General features: G+C 40.1%; 1 protein-coding gene across 11 annotated transcripts in view; it reads right to left on the bottom strand.

The window, feature by feature from the left end:
* Nucleotides 1–371: 371 nt before the first annotated feature.
* The window catches only part of dnmt3ab (DNA (cytosine-5-)-methyltransferase 3 alpha b), a 111,047-nt gene continuing 89,901 nt past the window's right edge, over nt 372–21,517 (bottom strand). For 3 of the 11 annotated variants that reach the window (XM_073826529.1, XM_073826528.1, XM_073826537.1), the window contains 8 exons: nt 12,294–12,439; nt 10,350–10,440; nt 8,811–8,959; nt 7,877–7,962; nt 7,427–7,496; nt 7,233–7,351; nt 7,118–7,150; nt 372–3,320 (listed from right to left, as the gene is read on the bottom strand). In XM_073826529.1, coding sequence (XP_073682630.1) covers nt 3,179–3,320; nt 7,118–7,150; nt 7,233–7,351; nt 7,427–7,496; nt 7,877–7,962; nt 8,811–8,959; nt 10,350–10,440; nt 12,294–12,439 — 836 coding nt within the window. In that variant the 3' untranslated portion in view covers nt 372–3,178. The remainder of the gene's footprint in view (nt 3,321–7,117; nt 7,151–7,232; nt 7,352–7,426; nt 7,497–7,876; nt 7,963–8,810; nt 8,960–10,349; nt 10,441–12,293; nt 12,440–21,517) is intronic. The other 8 variants (XM_073826532.1, XM_073826538.1, XM_073826530.1 and 5 more) reach the window with 7 other exon arrangements.

Here is a 21,517-nt window from a genome sequence, read left to right as displayed (position 1 = left end):
TATATGCTTATAATAAATATTATAATTTAAATAGAACTATTTTGTCATCTTCAGTATTAAACCATAAATCTTAATGTAATATAAAATTAAAATATAAATTATGTATAACACAGATACACAAAGTATATACGAAATACCATATTTAAAAAATCTACATTATTCAAATATATTTATACTATATTCATATTCATTTATATATATATATATACTCCCTAGAATATAATATACTCTATACAATATACCCTAGAATATTATATACTATGTCCTTTCCAGAATATAATATTGAAACCTGAAATGCATTTTTAGAAGTTCAATGTTATTCAGCTGATAATGATATACAATTCATAATTCATAAAGGAAACCAAACCACATTTTCACAAAAAAACAATACATTTATTCAAGTGTTCTCCAGCACATAAGGAGCCTTTTTTTCTTCGTTCTGGGCACAAACGAAAGAAAGGGGGAGAGGTGGCGAATGATTGCTACATTTGCTGTATGAGCTGATTGCAAAAGAACAGAAGGCCTGAAAAAAGTTTATGTCACAACAGAGGTCACAAATATCAACAGTGTCACTGAGATATACAGAGAACCTGTTAGGAGAGCAAACAAGAGGCTGTTACAGACAAATATATATATATTTATATATATAGATATACCCAAATAAAGCAAATTAAATTGAACAAAACAGAGAAGAAATAAAATAAAAAAAACCTCTATGAAACAAAAGAAGATGGAGGGCTGGATACATGGCATGGAATGTAGGACTTAGAAGCAATTCTGCCTGGATATTAAGCAAGTACATGTTAACAGCAAAAATTATTTTTTTTTCTTTTTATATTTCCCATTATGTGTACATGATTTCCCACAGATAATCACCAACTACACCAATGTCTATTCTAAAACAATAGAAGAATCATTTATCATTATTCAAGTACAAAGTTAAAATGCCTTTGTTAATATCTTTATATGAGAGAGTAAAATAATAGTGCTTCTCCAATACTACAAGAAACAATCGAGAGAGAGAAAAAAAAACAATCATTATCAAGACAAGTTTATTTAGTTTCCAAATGATATATTTTTTTCTCAATTAGATAAAATGTTTAGCACCTTAGGAAACACCTAACTCTCTTAGTACTTAAAAACTTGAATTAAAAAGCAAATTGAAACACACTTTTGTATGTAGGGCTGTGCAGTAAAGATGGGACTGGTAAAATCACTTTCTCTTTAGTTGTATCCGTTCGACACACACATAAATATGAGTTACAAAAGACACGCTGCTGCTTTATAGCTTATGTCAATTAGCCTGTTGCCATATTGTCAATTACCCCCCTCTTGCCACTTGAGTGCTGTTTTGATTCTATGATATATATTAGCAAACAATTATATTTGTACATCTCATAGGTCATTAAAAAAAAGCAACAGACAATTTCTATGTACAAAATGTACAAAAAGAAACAAATCTGGGCGTCGATAAAATCGGGAAGATAACAAAACGGAACGCGACAAATGTTAAGGTATGTAAGCAGTGCAATGCCTTAAATGAAAAAAAGGAGCCCGAGCCCGTTTCTAACCAGATTCACAAATTTAGCCTACGTAGCTTGCGAGATAACTAAATTATTGACATGGTCAACATCCACCATTGGCAAACATCATAATGTTTTCAGATCTACGCTAGGGACCAGACGTAGTTAACCCTTTTCCTACAGGGATACGCAACAAACACACTCACTTTGGGATTATATAGAACCGTGAGCAGACACGCGAGTTATGATATAAAGCGACTGGAAACATGAGAGGGGTGCTATTCGAATTGGGCCCCTTCACCACCGGCACGACAGATGGACTTATTCTATCCTAGCTCATTCGTTCACATCTATTGGCACAGCCCTACTGTACACAACAAAGCATTACCTTATATAACGGCAAGAGTTTCACATCATTAAACAGAATCGAAACAACAAAGAAAAAAAAAGAACAATTCACAAAAATCAAGGAGATTTAAAAAAAAAATATCAAAGAAATAACCAAGAAGTATACATATACAAAAGTGCTCGATATTGTTGGTAACACAGCACAAAAAATTGCTATTAAAAGGTAGAAGAACATTGTGAAGCCGCACCTTAAAAGTTTTGCACCTGACTGAGAATAGCCTGCGGACGCCGCAGATGAAGGCCGATTCACCTTCACCTTGACGCCATCCTTCCTGCGGCCGCCGCGCACGCTAAGAGTTGTACAGTAATGATTCTGGCCTGTGTGACACTAGACAAAAAGTAGCTCACCACAGCCTTTGATTTCAAGGTATGGATGACAAAAACATCACCACCCATGTGGCTGGTTTCATGCGTTTCGATTGCAGGCATACTGAAGGAAGCAGACCTCAAAGACTGAAAGGCTGAGGCGTGTTTTTTTTTCAAAAGAGCACCAGAGAATATTGTACAAAAAGGCTGTAAAAGATATAAAATGAGATGTGGCAGACCTGGCTTGACCTGTCGATTTTTTTTTTTCAAGGTTTCAGTCGTTCGTTTCGTTTTACCTGGCGACGGTACAAAACGTGACCCGGCGATCTTGTTTCGAGTAGAGTAGCACCACATGAGTTGCAATGTTTTTCACCACCTTGAAGCACCATATTATCACCTATTACAGTAGTACCTTTTTTAACCTTCAGTTGTGTATAGAAACTGTAAACAAAGAGGTATTTGTGATCTGGTGTTTTGGATTGGTTAAGACAGAGCTCCCCTGACACTAAGAGAAAGACTTTTTTTTTTTTTTCCTGCTCTTACCAAGGCTCAGACGCTGGAGGAGAGGAAAGACACGCACCGTGAGAATTAGATCGATCCGCGACCCGACAGTCGAAAAATGTTTGGGGGCGAACGACGAATTTCCAATTGTTACATCGTCTCTCAGTGCCTTAAAAGGAGGCCATGTCTCAAGTATAGCTTGCACACATAAATCATTTCAAATACTGGATAACACTGCTAAAAAGTCAAATGAATAATACAAAAAATTAAATACAATTAAAACAGAGTCAATTATTCCAAAACCAGAAGGAAAAAAACTAAACGAAACATGAAATACCTTTTTTGTTAAGTCGAACTTGCGAATAGCATACCAGAGCTCGGTTTCTAAGCTCTTGGTATTATATCGGTTTAGATTTTTCTCATCTGTCCTGGATTTGAGTTCAGACGCAGGCGAAGTACTCTTTGAGTGGTGCAAACAAGTGACGGATGACCGGGACGCTCCACGACCTTCCCAGCAGCCTCTGCCTGGCCAGACGACTCATGTTCGACACGTCTGTGTAATGGTCAGGGAAGCCGAACACCCTGATAAAAGGTGAAGAGGTGGAGACAAATTTAGTTCAAATGTATTCACTCTGTAGTGCATCACTTTTGTGAATAATCCAGAACGGTTAGACAGACGTAAAATATCATACAGAAAGCATTAAATGGATAGTTCACTCAAAAATGAAAACTCGCCCTCAAACCTTCCATCATCTTTAGAACACAAATTAAGATATTTACAATGAAATTCGAGAGCTTTCTGACCCTGCATAGAGAGCAACGCAACTGCCACATTCAAAGCCCAGAAAGGTAGTAGGGACATTGTTAAAATAGTCCATGTGACACCAGTGGCTCAACCGTAATGTTATGAAGCTATGAAATACTTTTTCTGCGCACGAAAACAAAAATAACAACTTTATCCGACAATTTCTTCTGTTCCATGTCAGTCTTCAACACGCGTTCACAAGAGTTACCGCACACAAAAAAATATTTGTATTCAAGTAGCTTCATAACATTACATTTGAACTACTGATGTCACATGGACTATTTTAACAATATCCTTACTACCTTTCTGGGCCTTGAATGTGTCAGTTGCATTGCTGTCTATGCAGAGTCAGAAAGCTGTGGGATTTCATCAAAAAGGTCTTAATTTGAATATGAATTTTCAAATTCCGAATTTGAATAAAGGTCTTACGGGTTTGCAACGACATGAGGGTGAGTAATTAAATACATGATTTTTAATTCTGGGAAAACTATCGCTTTAAAAAGTCATTAACTGATTAAAAGTGACATTTAAAACATTTCAAATAAATGCTTTCTTTAATTCATCAAAGAATCCTGAAGAATATCATTTTGTTACACAAATACACTAAATTATGTAATATGGAATGTTTAGAATTTTTGTATTAGAATGGTTTCTGAAGAATTGTGTGGCACTGAAGACTGGATAACTAGGTTTTGACAATTCAGCTTTGCATTACAGGAATGAATAATACTTAAAAATATATTCAAACAGAAAACAGTTATTTTAATTTGTAATAATACTACTAGTTTTTTTCATTAAAAAATGGACCAAACATGACTCATTTTATTTTCAGGGGCGTAAAACATTTTGTTCAAAAAAAACCTTTTGAATAATAATGGCAAGTGGAAGATCATAAGTGGTGAGTAATACATGCTTGTATAGATGGGGTACAAACATTTTGTGTTCCAATCACTGAAACCCCATTTGAAGGTCAAAAACATACGTGACCCTGGACCACAAAACCAGTCATAAGGTTAAATTTTACAAAACTGAGATATATACATCATATGAAAGATCAATAAATAAGCTATTGATGTATGGTTTGTTAGAATAGGACAATATTTGGCAGAGATACATCTATTTGAAAATCTGAAATCTAAGGGTGCAAAAAATCTAAATACTGAGAAAATCACCTTTAAAGTTGTCCAAATTAAGTTCTTAGCAATGCATATTACTAATCAAAAATTACATTTTGATAGGTTTACAGTAGGAATTTGACAAAAAATCTTCATGGAACATGATCTTTACTTAATTTCCTAATGATTTTTGACATAAAAGAAAAATCAATAATTTTGACCCATACAATGTATTTTTTGCTATTGCTACAAATATACCCCAGCGACTTAAGACTGGTTTTGTGGTCCAGGGTCACATATGACTATATTGCATGTGTAGTATAATTGCTGATCTGTACTGATGTCAATACTGATATGACCTGTCAATCATCTACTACACTAAAACACATTTTAAATTGTTCTCTGATATCTACATAGAAGGTATATGGCATAGGAGAGGGCAAAAAATCTCCAGAAACGGTTTTACAGGTCCATTTACAACCCTAGGATTTGTCCCTACAATGAAATGGTCTGTTATTGCCTTATTTGGAAGGTTCGTGAATATTAATGATGAGCTCTGCTCTGATTGGCTGTCTCACAGAGCTGCTCATCTCAATAGCTCGCACATGTAAAATATATTTAATTATGGATCTCTAGTCACCTTTAATATGCGGTTTGTTGAAACTGCCGTTTTCAATGTGCGATCATTTTACTTTCACTATAGTGATCGCTGTGTAGGGTTATAATGCAGTGGCTTTACTTACAACACAAGTTCAGATGCTTGTCAATGATGCTCAAGATCTGTAAATCATTCGCCATCATCAGCGTAGTCAAATCTCTGTTTATGTGGTAAGTGAAATCTTATGTACTGCAATATACAGTAACAGGCTACGCTTGCATTAAGCTAACATTATCCCTTCAGTGACTTGCCTTATTTTACTGATGTACTGACGTTACTGATGATTGGGCGATGCAAATGTTGAGGGCGTAGCTATTAACGATTGTGACTATTGCATAATAGTCTGTGTTATGTTGGAATTTTCCCCCTTTTTTTTTAGTGGTTTTTAGTGCAAAAACCAGATTTATATAAGAAGGATGAAATGGTGGTGTTTGCGACTCATGGTATGTCATGTCCATGTACTGTACTGTTATTATTTAACTATGCCAAGGTAAATACAATTTTCCATTCTATGGCACCTTTAATGTATTTGGTCTTGGTGGATTGTAGATTATTGCTGCTGCTGCTGCAAGCGTGATCAGAACTTGCTAAGCATTGCAAAGCATTTGACGATAAGACATAATGCTGCTGCACAAATAGCATAAAATAACACATAGAAGATCTATACAGGTGGAGCTGGGGAAGGTGGAGGGTTTCAGAAGAACTCTGAAAGCACACTGCGAAATGCTCAAGTAAATGCTACCAGCCATTTAAATAGCTGCAAGATGCAAGCTCATTGGTTGCATATGTAACATGAACCAATCAGCTTGTGCCAAGTCATACAACTCTGTGACATCATCAGTTACGCTAACAACCCGTCAGCCTGCGTCCTCTCGAGCTTCATGGCAGAACAAGGTATATCTACTGTACATCAGTGTTATTTGCGTATTATTAAAATGCTATTATACTTTTATTCATATTTGAATTTGTTTATATTTTCTGTTTTCATTTAAATTTTCATTTAAGTTTTGGTAAATTTGTTGTTTCATTGGTCAATTTTATTAGTATTATTGTTTTTTTTAATACAAATATTTTTATTTCAGTTTAAGTTTGCTATTTTAGTTCAATAAATTAAGGGCTAGTTCATCAAAAAATAAGAAATCTGTCATTAATTACTCACCCCCATGTTGTTCCAAAACCATTAGACCTTCGTTCATCTTCAGAACACAAATTAAGACATTTATGATGAAATCTGAGAGCTTTCTGACCCTGCATAGACAGCAATGCAACTGACACATTCAAGGTAGTAAGGACATCATTAAAACAGTCCATATAACATCAGTGGTTCAACCTAATGTTATAAAACTACGAGAATACTTTTGTGTGCAAAGAAAACCAAAATAACAACTTTATTCAACAATTTCTTTTCTTTAGCTGGAGTTCTGATGTCACATGGATTATTTTAACAATGTCTTTACTACCTTTCTGGGTCTTGAATATGTTGCATTGATGTCCATGCAGGGCCAGAAAGCTTTCGAATTTAATCAAAAATATCATAATTTGTGTTCTGAAGATGAATGAAAGTCTTACAGGTTTGGAACAATATGAGAATGAGTAATTAATGACAGAATTGTCATTTTTGGGTGACCCCTTTAAAATAAATTAAGCAACAATGTGCTGACTTTCCTTTCTGTCTTGACTGACCACTTGTGGCTGAATTTCATTGTATTGACATGCCCCATATTCTGTTCTACTAAGTAGGATATAGGTTCATTCAGCCAGCAGATGACTGATGATACAATCAATAGGAGATAAAACTCACTCTTCACCGACGATGGCCCTCGAGGTTCCTCTGCTGAATAAATTTCAGTGTGACTTTTTACATCTACATTTGGACTTATATCTTGGAAATTTTCATAGAAGGCATTTCGTCATACCTCTCCATCTCAGTGCACCACAGGATGTCCTCTTTGTCATTCATGAAGACCGGGAAGTGCTGGTCTTTGCCCTGCTTTATGGAATTAGACCGAGTGGTGATGGTCCGCACTTTATCAAACTGTAAGTAATTCGAAAAGATACCGATTTAGGCTGCTTTATCCAAAAGACAACCAAGGGCTGGTCTAAGAAGTACCTTAGCTGTCCTGCCATGCTCCAAACAGTCTTGAAGGTCCAGTTTATCAGTGCACATGGCGCTCAATGGTCTGAGAGGAGAAGGAAATAAAGAGGTAAAACAAAGTGAGAGATTAAATGTGAGCCTGAAAGCTGAATAAATAAGCTTTCCATTAATGTATGGTTTGTTAGAACAATATTTGGCCAAGGTACAACTATTTGAAAAGCTGAAATCTGAAGTTACAATGCATGCAATGATATATTTACGGTAGGAAATTTACAAAATATCTGCATGGAACATGATCTTTCCTTAATATCCTAATGATTTGTGACATAAAAGAAAAATCAATAGTATTGACCCATACAATGTATTGTTGGCTATTGTTACAAATATACCCATGCTACTTAAGACTGGTTTTGTGGTTCAGGGTCACAAATAATGAGATGAATAAAGAGTCCATGTCTGACTAACCTGTTCATGCCAGGCAGGTTACCCCAAAAATAGCGAGCTCTGTGGGCAGCAGACACCTCCTTGGCATCGATCATCACTGGGTTGCACTATGATGCATAAACAAATGTCAAATGTCAAATTAAAGAAATAAATAATAAAATATACTAATTTAAATAAAATACATCCTAAAATCCTTTACAATATCAAGCATACACTGCAAAAAATGCTTTTCTTACTTGGATTTTTTGTCTTGTTTCCAGCCAAAATATCTAAAAAATCTTAAATCAAGAAGTAAAAATTATTTTCTTGTTTTCGGAAAAAAGCAAGTCAAAATTAAGTGAGTTTTTGCATAGAACAAGCAAAATAATCTGCCAATGGGGTAAGCAAAAAAGTCTTATTTCAAACAGAAAACAAGATTATTTTTCTTACCCCATTGGCAGATTATTTTGCTTGTTTCAAGCAAAAACACACTTAATTTTGACTTGTTCTTTCTGAAAACAAGAAAATTACTTTTACTTGTCTAGAAAATCTTCTTGATTTAAGATTTTTTAGATATTTTGCCTGGAAACAAGACAAAAAAATCCAAGTAAGAAAAGCATTTTTTTTTGCAGTGTAGCAAGCATATGAGGGGTTAATTTGTATCTAAACCTCAGGTCACTTTACCACTAGGTGGCAGCAAAAACTACTGGTTTATGTTAAAGCCCCACTGTCAGTGTAAAACAGGGATCCTCAAATCTGGTCAACGAGATCCATTTTCCTGCAGAGTTTAGCTCTAACCCTAATCAAACACACTTGAGCATGCTAATCAATGTCTTCAGGATCATTAGAAAAACACAGCTAGGCGAGTTTGATTAGGGTTGGAGTTAAACTCTGCAGGGCACAAGATTTGAGGAACCCTGGTGTAAGACATATACAGCATAGCTTAATCGTCATGCTCAACTGTTCAGTCGCACACCTCTAAAAAGCGAGAGATGTCCCTCTTGTCGCTGACACCCATGGCCACCACATTCTCAAAGAGCCAGAAGAACGGCCTGTGATCTCCTTCTTTAGGGCGGGCCTCATGTAACAGCCGGTAAAACTCAAAGAAGAGTCGACCCGTGCCCTCTGAAAGACAAGAAACAAGATTGAAAAAGATTATGAAAACTCAATATGGCAATTGTCAGAAAACTGTACAAATATCTGAGCTGTGTTATAAATATGAGTAAGATATATAGCACACTCCCATTTCAAGTTAATATTTTTAGTGTTTTTGAAAAAAGTCTCACTAAATGCTGAATTTATTTGTTAAATATTGTAAAAATGATAATATTAATACATAAAGTATTATTATTTAAAGTAACTGTTTCTATGAAAGCCTGTTTCCACCACTGAATAAAAAAAAGTTATTGCAACTTTTTTTCTCAGAATTGCTTAATACATACTCGCAATTCTGACTTTTTTTTACTCAGAACTGCGTGATACAAAGAATAGAGGAAAACAAATATAAATTGGGAGTTTATATCACGCAATTGTGATTTTATTTCTCAATTGTGAGATATAAACAATCGTGAGTTATAAAGTCAGAATTGACTTTCAGAACTCTGAGAAATAAAGGCGCAATTGCGTGATATAAACTCCCAATTGCGAGTTATAAAATCAGATTTGCGAGATATAAACTCACAATTCTGAGCAATTAAGTCAGAATTGTGAGATATGTCTTTTTTTTCCTTCAGAACTGGACTTTATAACTTGCAATTGTGAGTTTACATCTCACAATTCTGAGAAAAAGTCAGAATTGCGAGATACAAACTTGCAATTGTGATAAAGTCAGAACTGCGAGTTTATATCTTGCAATTCTGACTTTATTTCTCACAATTCTAAGTTTATATCCCACAATTCTGCCTTTATATCTAGCAATTCTGACTTTATAACTCGCAATTCTAAGTTTATATCTCACAGTTCTGAGAACAAAAAAAAACAGATTTGCCAGTTTATATGACACAATTCTGAAAAAATTCAGTGGTTCAGTGGCAGAAACGGGCTTCCATAGTTTCCTGAATGTATTTTCAAATGTAATTTACTCCTGTGATGCAAAGCTGAATTTTTAGCATCATAACTAAAGTCTTTTGTGTCACATGATCCTTTAGAAATCATTCTAATATGCTGATTTGCTGCTAAAAAAAACATTTTAATCTTATGTTGAAAAACGCTGGGCGGCTTAATATTTTTGCAGAAACAGTAATACATTTTTTCAGGAATCTTTGATGAATAAAATGTTTATAAGAAAAGCATTTTTTAAAATATTAATATTTTGTAACTGTATAAAAGTCCATACTGATGCCTTTGATGTGTCCTTGATGAATTAAACGAAAAAACGCATTAAGTATTAATTTCTTTAAAAAATATCTTATAGACTTCAAACTTTTGAACGGTATTTGAAAGTGTAAACACTAATACATAGTCACATCCTATTGAAAAGACTACGGCTAGGACACACAGCTGAATAAACTCCTACCGTAGAGACCTTTTCTTGCTGGATTCACTATGGACAAGTCATTGCATGGGCTTCCACCGATGACAAGATCAAAAGGACCCCATTCCTGGATCTGTGGATGAATCAGATTAGACAAAGTTTAGACAAGGGGGGAGAAAAAAAACAAAAGAAAGATTGATCAACATGAAATATTGTGAACATATTTAAGTATGAAAAAGAAAAAAGAAAAAGAAAAAGAAATTGCCATGCTTACATAATTTTAAAGGCGACACCAGATGCAAAATTCACTTTTACATGTGTTTGCATATAAACATGTCATAGCAGTGTGTAGACACAACCACCCTACAATAATAAAAATCCATTCACTGAAAAAATCTAAGTGAGCCGTTTTGATTTTCTGAGCAGACAGACAGTCCCGTATTAGCATATTCCTGTCCTCAGCCAGTTGTACGCTGCCGCCATTTTCTCTGCGCTTGAGCAGCTGTAGCAACAACAATGTCTCTTAAGCAATGCAATGTTTTGTATTTGGATGTAAAAGTGAACATGAAAGTCTTCCTTTTCTCCCAAAATCAGAGCCACTGAGGAAACGGTGGATTAGTTTTATTTTGATGGTAACGTGCCATAGAATACACAAAAAATGGAAGAGAGGGGCGGGGTGAGCAGTAGCTCATTAACATTTAAAGAGCCATGCACTGAAATGGGTCGATATGAACAGAGCTGTTTTTGACAAGGTAAAATAGGTGTTGTTTTATACAACCAATTTATTTTTTTTACAATTTATGATATAATTACTGTCAAAAAACATTACAGTTTTTTTCAATCGCTAACAAGCGCTTACCCATACTGCCCTCCAAAGGCAAAGCACAGTAACTACACATTTGGTCAAAATTGAGTTAAGGTTTAAAATGGACTTTGTGACAACTATTTTGTCCTGTGGCAAAGTCTCCTGCTTCAATTTTGTCCCAGAGAAACGAGAGTGTTTCAGAGAAACAAGAGTGTCAACATGCTTGACTAGCTGGCATAAAAACTTTAAAGGCATTTTTCTCAGTTTCAGTGTTGGTGTAGTTACTGCACTTTGCCTTTGGAGGGCAGCATACTTCAGATACTTTTTCTAAACTCTTAACACAGACTCGCACCTACAAAACACAATTGGCCAAATGGATAATTTTCTTCTCAAAAATACATTTTGTTAAATATATACTAACTCTTCATTTCAAAACAGAACACATCTTTCTCTGCACACACTAACTTTACCAAAACACTGGAAATCTGACTCAAAATGAAATTATTCTGTCAAAGAATAACACTTGTTTTCACTTCACAAGGTACATGCAGTCAATCAAAGTACACCAGGTTTCAAAATACTGGCTATTGTTGACATTACAAAAACTGCATAGACTTTTATTTTCAGTTTTACAGGTATTTGCATGCAAAACATGCAATCCATCGTTTTGACACGAAATTTCTTGGTTGGGAACTGTATGTCCACATGTACAGTAATGTTCACATTCAAAAGCATTCCAGTAAAAAGCAAATAAGTTTGTTTTTTACTTTACTGTTTACTACAGGAGGTACAGTAGAAAAACGGTATGATAGAACAGAAAAAGTTTTACAATATTGCTTACAGTGAACAAAATATCCATGACAATATCCATCACACAAGAGCATTCTGAACAAAAAAACAACCGCAAAAAGCCCAGATAAAAAGGTGTGTGTGGGTGGGGGGTGGGGGGGGGGTCTAAAAAAATCTCTGCGATCCTCAGGGTTAGGCCACATGTTTCCAAAAACATCACTCCTCAAAGTTAGAGTTTTGAAAATGTGACAACTGATTGGACAAACGCTTGTTAGTGACTGAAAAAACTGTAATAATCATTGATCAAAAATAGTTCCCACCAAGTTATCAAGATGGCTGCCAAATCTACAGACTTGCTTTAACAGTAAACTAGGGTGAAGGATGATACTCACATTTTTACGGGTGATGTTTCTCACGTCATGCACATACATTATGCGTCCCTGGTGCCGAACGATGCCCACAGTGATGGAGTCTTCACACACTTCTGAGGCCACGTAACGCTCTACTTGGATGCCCAGCTCCTTCAGAACCAGCAGCCCTGACAAAATCACAAACACCATGATAATCTAAAACTCTCTTGTGATGCTTATTGGACAGAAGAGTGATTAGTCACAAGGCATTTACAGCACTGGCTCGAAAAAAGACAGGCGATACAGGCGGTCACAAGGTTGTCAATTGGATTTTTAGGGGCGTTCGACTTGAAGCAGCGCTGTGCAGAAAGGAAGATGTTTAATATCAAAGTACCACAAGAGCTCTGCATGCTTTCAAATCACTTTGCACTACTTTAATGTCATACACCGATCGGTGTGCGTAGCCCAACTTCAAGCCGCACGCACCTTCTGTCTACAAAACTAAGGTGATGCACCAGAGCGGCATGTGTCGAATGTATAAAAAAGTCAGTATGTATGTTCAAATTTACCTCAGTAAAACGCGTGCATGGATTTTGCGTTGTTTTGAGTCTGTTTACAAACCCGTTGTCTATTGAGAACATTTTAATAACATATTTTTGCTCCAAATTCATTTAGGTCGAGTGTTTGAAATAGCTTGCTTATGTGATCTGACATGGTTTTACATCACAGAATAAGGCAAAATCATTAGGCTAGTATTCTATAAATTGATAAAGGCTATTAATTAGCATGGAATTGCATCTATAGTTTATTCATATAAAAATACCCGATATGGCTTGAAGAACAGAGATAAACATCTCCATGTTTCATCAGTTAAAACGTACTCGGTTACTAACGTAACCTCTGTTCTCTCTAGAGAGGGAACGAGTACTGCTTAATTATCTTACGCTATGGGGAAAATCCTTTTCTGCGAGATATTGAAGCCAAAAATTATCCTTAATTTTGAAATAATGTAAAGCGCGTTGCAGCAGCATACAGACATAGGCGAAACAGCTTGCGCGCCTATTGGCTGCTCTGCGGCAACTGCAGCAGCCTATAGAGCGAGGCCTGACGCGACGCCAGATCCAATGGGGGCATTTCGCGCCCTTTGCGTCGCTTCGCGCCCTTTTCGTAGCTTCACGCCTAAAAGGGCGTGGTCTAGGCCTATATTATCTGTTTTTTCATCATCGAAGCAACCAGAGCGTGCGCATGCACGGCAAGATACGCAGTACTCGTTCCCTCTCTAGAGAGAACAGAGGTTACGTTAGTAACCGAGTACGTTCTCTTACGAGAGGTCTCTCGTACTGGGTAAGTATCTTACGCTATGGGGACCCAGTGTAAAACGCGGTGCATGCTGAGATCTGACACCAAAGACCCAAGGGCGAAAGCCCGGGGTTCATACAGTTCATAATCACCTATAGAACTCACAGGGAGTCCGGGGAAGAGGGAGGGGCAATGCCGCACTCTTCCACATAGTGCAGCGTCACTCAGACGCTAAGTAAACGTACATACAGGGCGGGGTTATGGCCTGAGCTGACGTAAGAATAAGGGTCTTCACACAGTTTGCCCAGACACATCTTGTGCTATTACTTTCACTGTCGACCCTAGAGCTGTGCTCAGTAGACGCAGCTTTCCGAGCTGATAACATCAGGTCAGACAACACTGAACATCTAGACTGACAGCAGTCTGGCCTGTAAGGCGGGAACCTCCAGGTTGTAAAACTTTATAAATGTAGACGGAGAGGCCCAGCCCGCCGCCGTACAAATATCTTGCAAGGCAATCCCACTCGACCAAGCCCACGATGAGGCCACGCCCCTCGTGGAATGTGCTCCGACACGTAGCGGGCACTGCATGCCCTTGGAAGCATACGCCAGCGCAATAGTATCAACTATCCATCTGGATAAGCTCTGTTTCGACGCGGCCAGTCCCTTGGGACGCCCGTAAAACGAAACAAAAAGCTGTTCTGTCTGTCTAAAAGCAGACGAGCGAGACACGTAAGCTCGTAATCCCCTGACTGGGCATAGGAGGCTCGCGTCCATTTCCTCATCAGTGACCGGTAGGGCTGACAGCGCGATGACCTGTGCCCTAAACGGTGTGTTGAGGGATTTTGGAACGTAACCATGTTTGGGTTTGAGTATGACTTTAGAGTCATTAGGTCAAAATTCCATGCACGTCGCGCTCACAGAGAGCGCGTGCAAATCCCCTATGCGCTTCACTGAAGCGAGAGCCAGCAGAAACACAGTCTTAAGAGACAGGTATTTCAAATCAATCGTCTGCAGAGGCTCGAATGGTCCACCTAGTACCACAGAAAGGTCCCATACGGGGACTGAGGGAGGTCTGGGGGGATTTAGTCTTCTAGCTCCCCTCAGGAAGCGAATAACTAAATCGTTCCTTCCTATTGACTGACCTAGCGTTGTCGAAAACGCTGTTATGGCCGCTACATAGACTTTGAGCGTGGACGGGGTTCTGCCCTTGTCCAGCAGCTCTTGTAGAAAGGAAAACACCTCCATCACACCACAGTTAGTGGGTGACGAGCCGCGGGCTGCGCACCAGCCCGAAAACACAGACCATTTTGAGGAATAGAGCCGTCTCGTAGAAGGGGCTCTAGCCTGCGTGATCGTGTTTAATACTCTTTTAGGGAGTTCATCATATATTCGCTGGTGGCCCAGACATGAAGGGACCACAGCTCTGGGTGAGGATGCCAAATCGAGCCGCTGGCCTGAGAGAGAAGGTCTCTCCTCACTGGTATCGGCCACGGGGCAGTGCTCGTCAGCTGCATCAGCGCTGGGAACCAGGGCTGGTTTTCCCAAAACGGCGCTACCAGCAGTATTGAACATCCTTTTTCCCTGACCCTCTCTATCACCTGAGGTAGGAGAGAGACGGGGGGAAAAGCATAGAGATGACGGCGGGGCCATTCGTGGGCCAGCGCGTCTCTGCTTTTTGAGTAAAATTCCAGACAGTGAGCGTTGTTCGGAGACGCAAACAGGTCTACTTCCGCTCTGCTGAATTTTTTTTTTTTTTTTTCCCACAGTAGTTGTACTGTCTGTGGGTGTAGAGACCATTCGCCTGCTGGAACATTGTTCCTGGACAGTCTGTCTGGCCCTATGTTTAGAAGCCCCTGCACATGCGCTGCTTTCAGCGAGCGCAGGTTGCGCTGAGCCCATACCAGGAGGCGTTCTGCAAGTCTGTATAGGTTTTTGGACCTGAGACCGCCCTGGCGATTTATATAGGAATCCACTGACATGTTTTCCGAGCGGACTAGTACATGGTTTCCTTTTATTTGGGGACAGAAGCGCATCAGCTTACACCTGACTGGTACCAGTCGACTGCTTTCCACGGTTTCAGGGCTGTGACACATTTCTGATTGACCGTGAGACGAAGCCTACCGGACGCCCACGCTTGACGCGGGACGCGCGCTTTCAGCCAGAACTGCAGTGGGCGCATACATAGCAGACCCAGCTGCAGAACTGATGATGCTGAGGCCATGAGACCCAGCATTTTCTGAAATTTTTTGACCGGGACGGACGCGCTGCAGCGGAACGAGCCCGCTGTGTGCTGAATGTCCGCTACGCGCTGTGATGACAGCCGCGCTATCATTGACAGCGAGTCCAATTCTGTGCCCAGGAAGGAAGTTTTCTGACTGGGGGACAGGGAGCTCTTCACCCAATTGACTCTGAGACCCAAATTCTCGAGGTGATCGAGTAACATGGTCGTATGCTGTACAAGCACTGAGCGAGACTGCGCTAGAATCAGTCAATTGTCCAAATAGTTCAGTATGCACACGCCTTTCAGTCTGAGAGGAACGAGCGCTGCGTCCATGCACTTCGTAAATGTACGGGGTGCCTGGGACAAACCGAACGGCAGGACTGTGTACTGATATGCCTGGCCCTCGAAGGCAAATCTCAAAAATCGCCTGTGACGTGACTATCTGTATTTGAAAATACGCGTCTTTCAGATCCACTGACATGAACCAGTCTCCTTGGCGAACTTGCGCGAGGATTTTTCTGGTCGTGAGCATCCTGAACCGACGATTCACCAGCGCTTTGTTCAGTTGCCTTAGATCTAATATGGGTCTGAGACCACCGTCTTTTTTCGGTACCAGGAAATATCTGCTGTACAGCCCTCCTTCGCTTTGAGCTTGAGAAAGGGGCTCTATGACCCCTTTGCTCAATAGTTTCGCCACTTCGGCTCGAAGCAGGTGTGCTGCTTCTGTCTGCATTGTGGTCTAGACACGCGCTATATAGCGGCGCGGGCGTCGGTGAAACTGTAGCGAATAGCCTCCTTTTATAATGTCCAGCACCCATTTCAAAACCCATGGAAGATTTTCCCATGCGTTTGCATGAATAGCTATAGGTTGAATACGAAGCACGCTCTGTTCGTTCAGTAACGGAGTGGTTTCGGTGTGCTGCGGCACAAGAGACGTGCTCGTGACATTCGAGGCGCGAGCGCTGATAGCGGGAACTATTATGTCTGTGTGTGGATGTGGTTGTGTGGCAACAGGCACATTTAACACACTGCAAACACCGTTCGCCTGCATATAGGGAACGCCTTTTGGTTTCGTTTTTACAGAAACCTTGGGGTGTGCATAATGTGATGTCTGTGGGCACTGAGAAGTGTGAATGTGAAGCGCAATCGATCTGAGTCGATTTTATGTGCGCGAGACCTGTGTGACAGGCTGTGCTTGTGTGTAGAGATGAGCACTAGGTAGTGGGCATTCTTACTACACGTGAAACACCATCGGCCGTGGCCGGGACTCCAGAAAATACACTCTATTGGGGGTTTATCTGGGTAGCCGTGAAAACAACCTTTGTGTGCAGGCAAGCGGGCGACAGAACCGGCTTGTTGGCTGCTGCAAACACTGGAACAGTCACATTTAACACACTCCAAACATCGTTCGCTTGCATGGAGCGAATGCACGTTGATTTCATGCAAAACGTGCTCGTGACATTTGAGGCATGGGGCACGCTGATAGCGGGAACTATTATGTCTGTGTGTGGATGTGGCTGTGGGGCAGCAGGCACATTTAACACACTCCAAACAACGTTTGCCTGCATAGAGCGAATGCACTTTTGGTTTCGTTTTTACAGAAACCATAATGTGGTGTCTGTGGCCACTGTGAAGCAGTCACATTTACCACGTGTGAAGCGCAATCGATCTGAGTCGATTTTATGTGCGCGCGGGACCTGTGTGACAGGCTGTGCTTGCGTGTAGAGATGAGCACTGGGTAGTGGGCATTCTTCCGACACATGAAACACCATCGGCCGTGGCCGGTTGTGAAGCGCAATCGATCTGAGTCGATTTTATGTGCGCTGTGCTTGTGTGTAGAGATGAGCACTGGGTAGTGGGCATTCTTACGACACGTGAAACACCATCGGCCGTGGCCGGTTGTGAAGCGCAATCGATCTGAGTCGATTTTATGTGCGCTGTGCTTGTGTGTAACGTTAGAGATGAACACTGGGTAGTGGGCATTCTTACGACACGTGAAACACCATCGCCCGTGGCCGGGACACCAGACAATACACTCTATTGGGGGTTTATCTGTGTAGCCGTGGGAACGACTTTTGTGTGCAGGCAAACGGGCGACGGAGCCGGTTTGTTGGCTGCAGAAAACACTGGAACAGTCACATTTTCTGGAAATGGACGAGCGAATAACTTTGGTGGGGGTCCGGCAACAGCGGGACTCGTACACCGTCGTTTTCCTAGTTGTGCTAGGACGATTTCGGAGGCTCAGGTTTCAACTCAATCAGAGAAAAACGTCAGAAAGCGTTAGCCACGGGTGCCTCTCAGCAACGGTGAGAGACCATGTTACGCAGCACTGACGCGGCTTGGCGGCGGCGAAAGCGCGGCAGAGCAGGTTTGACGTCTGACGGCAAGCTTTAGAGGGGAGGGCCGACTTAGCACGCCGTCCAGCGTAGGGCAGACATAAATGGGCTGCTATCGCCTCTTCTGAGCAGCATGCACGTTCCTGTTTTGGTGGGAAACGGAAATACTCTTCCTCCTTCATGGCCCCCTCGTCAGCGGCGTCGATTGAAGCGGTGGCAGACAGCGGCTGCTTTACGTCCGGAACAGAGGCTGACGAGGTCGATGAAGCAGGCGGGCGAACCGGCGAGCTTTGTCGGCTGGGGGAAGGATCCGGGGCCCGCTGGGCACGGCGCGACACCGCGGCGGGCGGGGGAGCAGTCTCAGTGAAGAAGGCAAGACAAGTCCTCAGAGTCGCCATTGGCATATGCACAAGCCGTATGAAGGCATCTTTAAAAAGACGCAGCGGCGACACACACTGTAGATTATAAAGGATATAGGCGCCGAAAAGCGCAGCAGGAAGGCACGGAAGGCGGCGTGGCCAGCAGCTTCAGTGGCTCCTCCCGCTGAGATGCTTGCAGTCGACGGCGGCTTCTTCTCCGGCTCCAGCGATGCGTGTGCTTCGCTTGAAGGATGAAAAATCAGATAATAGCTGCCTACGAGCGGTCTTTATAGGCCTAGACCACGCCCTTTTAGGCGGGAAGCTACGAAAAGGGCGCGAAGCGACGCAAAGGGCGCGAAATGCCCCCATTGGATCTGGCGTCGCGTCAGGCCTCGCTCTATAGGCTGCTGCAGTTGCCGCAGAGCAGCCAATAGGCGCGCAAGCTGTTTCGCCTATGTCTGTATGCTGCTGCAACGCGCTTTACATTATTTCAAAATTAAGGATAATTTTTGGCTTCAATATCTCGCAGAAAAGGATTTTGCCCATAGCGTAAGATACTTACGCAGTACGAGAGACCTCTCGTAAGAGAACGTCTCTATCAGAGTTAAGTGTATACCTTTGTCCATATTAGGGACTTCCTGTATGAATGAAACATTATATTACATGTATTATATTACATGTACATTAACAGCTTATTTTGGGTAAAAATAGGAATAATAATACTTTTCTCTAAGTTTTACTCCAGTGTAGAGGAGTTTTTTTCCCTCTCCCTCAGTGAATGCATATGATTTTTTTTTTTTTTTTGTCAAAGATTTTTAATCATAACTTATTTTGGAATAAATCCTTATGCCTTTCTAAACATTTATAATTAGGCATCCTGCATGTTAACAGGTCATGCTGCAGTTTTCTGTCAAATAAATAATCATTAACAATAAATATTGTTTTGTTTTAATGTTTTTATTTAGTAACAACAATAATCAGAATTATATTGATAAAAACAACATTTTGTCTGAACTGTGCAGCCCTACAAATGGGCACGACAAACTTCTATTTTTGGTTAATAAAGTCTGAAAACCTTTCTTGTTGAAGTTCAGATTTTATTGTTATGGTTCAGATTTTTGAATTCACTTAAAGGTCCCATATTGTACACACTTCTGGAGGTTTATTTTAGTTGTTGATGTCCTTAAGAATATATATTTGCGGTATAAGTGCCAAAATCCATCTCAATAAATTTTTACAGCTAATTTTTTATGAGCTCTCTCAAGAACAGGTCGATTTTGGCCCATCTAATTATTATTCATGAGTCTCTCTTCTGATTGGCCTTTTGTTTTCTGAGTGACGCACAGCCAGGCCAACCACAAGTAACTACGGTCATGTATGCTGTAGCCTAGCCCAGAGCATTGCCTGGTGGGGATGCACTTTTTTCCAGGGGTTTCAGTACAGCGTAATCGATACTGCGTCACCAGGCAGGCGTGGCCTATTTGAGAATTTGCATAGGTCACCGATCATGCGCAGTTAGGGAAAAGCCATTGGCTTCAGATACCTCCACTATTGCAGGGGTTTCGTGCCCTTCATATTTATATTTATATACAGTGTCTTGAAATACCTGTCCACGATCACAGGGGTTTCGTGCCCTTCATATTTATATTTGTATCAAAGGCTCCTAGAAATAGGTAGACCTTTATTACAGTTTTTTCTGATTGCTTAAGCACATTTTTTGTAACTATTGGCTATTTTTGCAAAACTCTAGACACAAATAAGAAAACCTTTCACCCAATTATCAAAACATTGCAGTTCTCTTGCAAAAGCGAACACAGCAAGATTAACTCTTGACACCTTCGTAAAAATGGTGTTTTCGTATCATCTACTAAGCACACAATGTGCCAACTGCACACTGATGGTATGAATACAAAACACATCTGGCTTTTGCTTTCTCTGTGTACAGATGTCAATTTGAGGTCATAGTTTTGTCATAGTGTCATGTAAACATACAAGGATCCAAACTTCAAGTATTGGTGTTTATTCACACTCATCAAAACCAAGACAAAGTCAGAACACAAAATAGTGTTAATGATAGCCATACATGTGTATAATTTTGCTAGGAGTGTGTTGGAAATTTGGTAATTGAGTGTAAGCAGTGAGTTGTGTTTAAAGTTCTGCAAAGTGTGTGTTACAAAATTGCAAACCGAGTGCAAAGCAGTGTTTGTGCTTTTAGTTTTGCAAACTCAGTGAGTGGTTTTGCTATACGTATTAATAGTTTTTGAAATTGTGCTACAAGAATCACGATTAGCGCTTAAGCATTCAGAAAAAACTGTAAGAGACTTCTGTTTGATAGTCTAATAAGTGCAGTTCCTGATGTATCCAGTAGGAGGCATCATCGTTATAGTTTATTGCCTGCTGCGTCATTGTATATTGTGATCAGCTGTGCACATAGAAGTTTTTCCTGCCTGTACTTCGGATGTTTGTTGGTCTTTTGGAGTCTAAAGTGTTAGTAAATGACCTTCAAGTAAGTTTTCTTCTATTTCTAAATAATTTCAACCAGGTTTGAAGTGTTTTTTTGTACTTTGTACTTTGAAATGATTATGCACAGATGTGTAACGATTTATGGATGATCGTCTGAAAAATGTGCAACGCCATTAGGCTAATTACTCAGTTACATAATCGGGTTTACTTTGTAATCAGTCAGTAACATGTCAAATTTGATGCTGCATACATACTAACCAGTAATATTGCCCTGTGATGTTATTTGGTCAATTACATTGTTCATTAAGGCACATTCCTACTGAAGTCATTTTGTATGATATGTATATCACCTGCAAGTGCACATCTGCTGCATATTTAGAGTTTTAACTGTTATTCAGAGATACCGGATGTTAGCATTCTTGACTAGGAAGTGACTGATTCATTTGTAAATGACTTTATTTTTTTTCCTAATGATATGTTTTGTTATTTTTAGACTAATACAGAATACATTTCGAAAAGAAGCTCCGGTCTCCTCATTCATTGTGTCCTGACCGACACCTCAGGAGTGTATACTGATTTATAATTA

This window comes from Garra rufa, chromosome 21, assembly GCF_049309525.1.
Source record: "Garra rufa chromosome 21, GarRuf1.0, whole genome shotgun sequence".
Lineage (NCBI taxonomy): Eukaryota > Metazoa > Chordata > Actinopteri > Cypriniformes > Cyprinidae > Garra > Garra rufa.
This window is presented reverse-complemented; position numbering and strand designations above follow the sequence as displayed.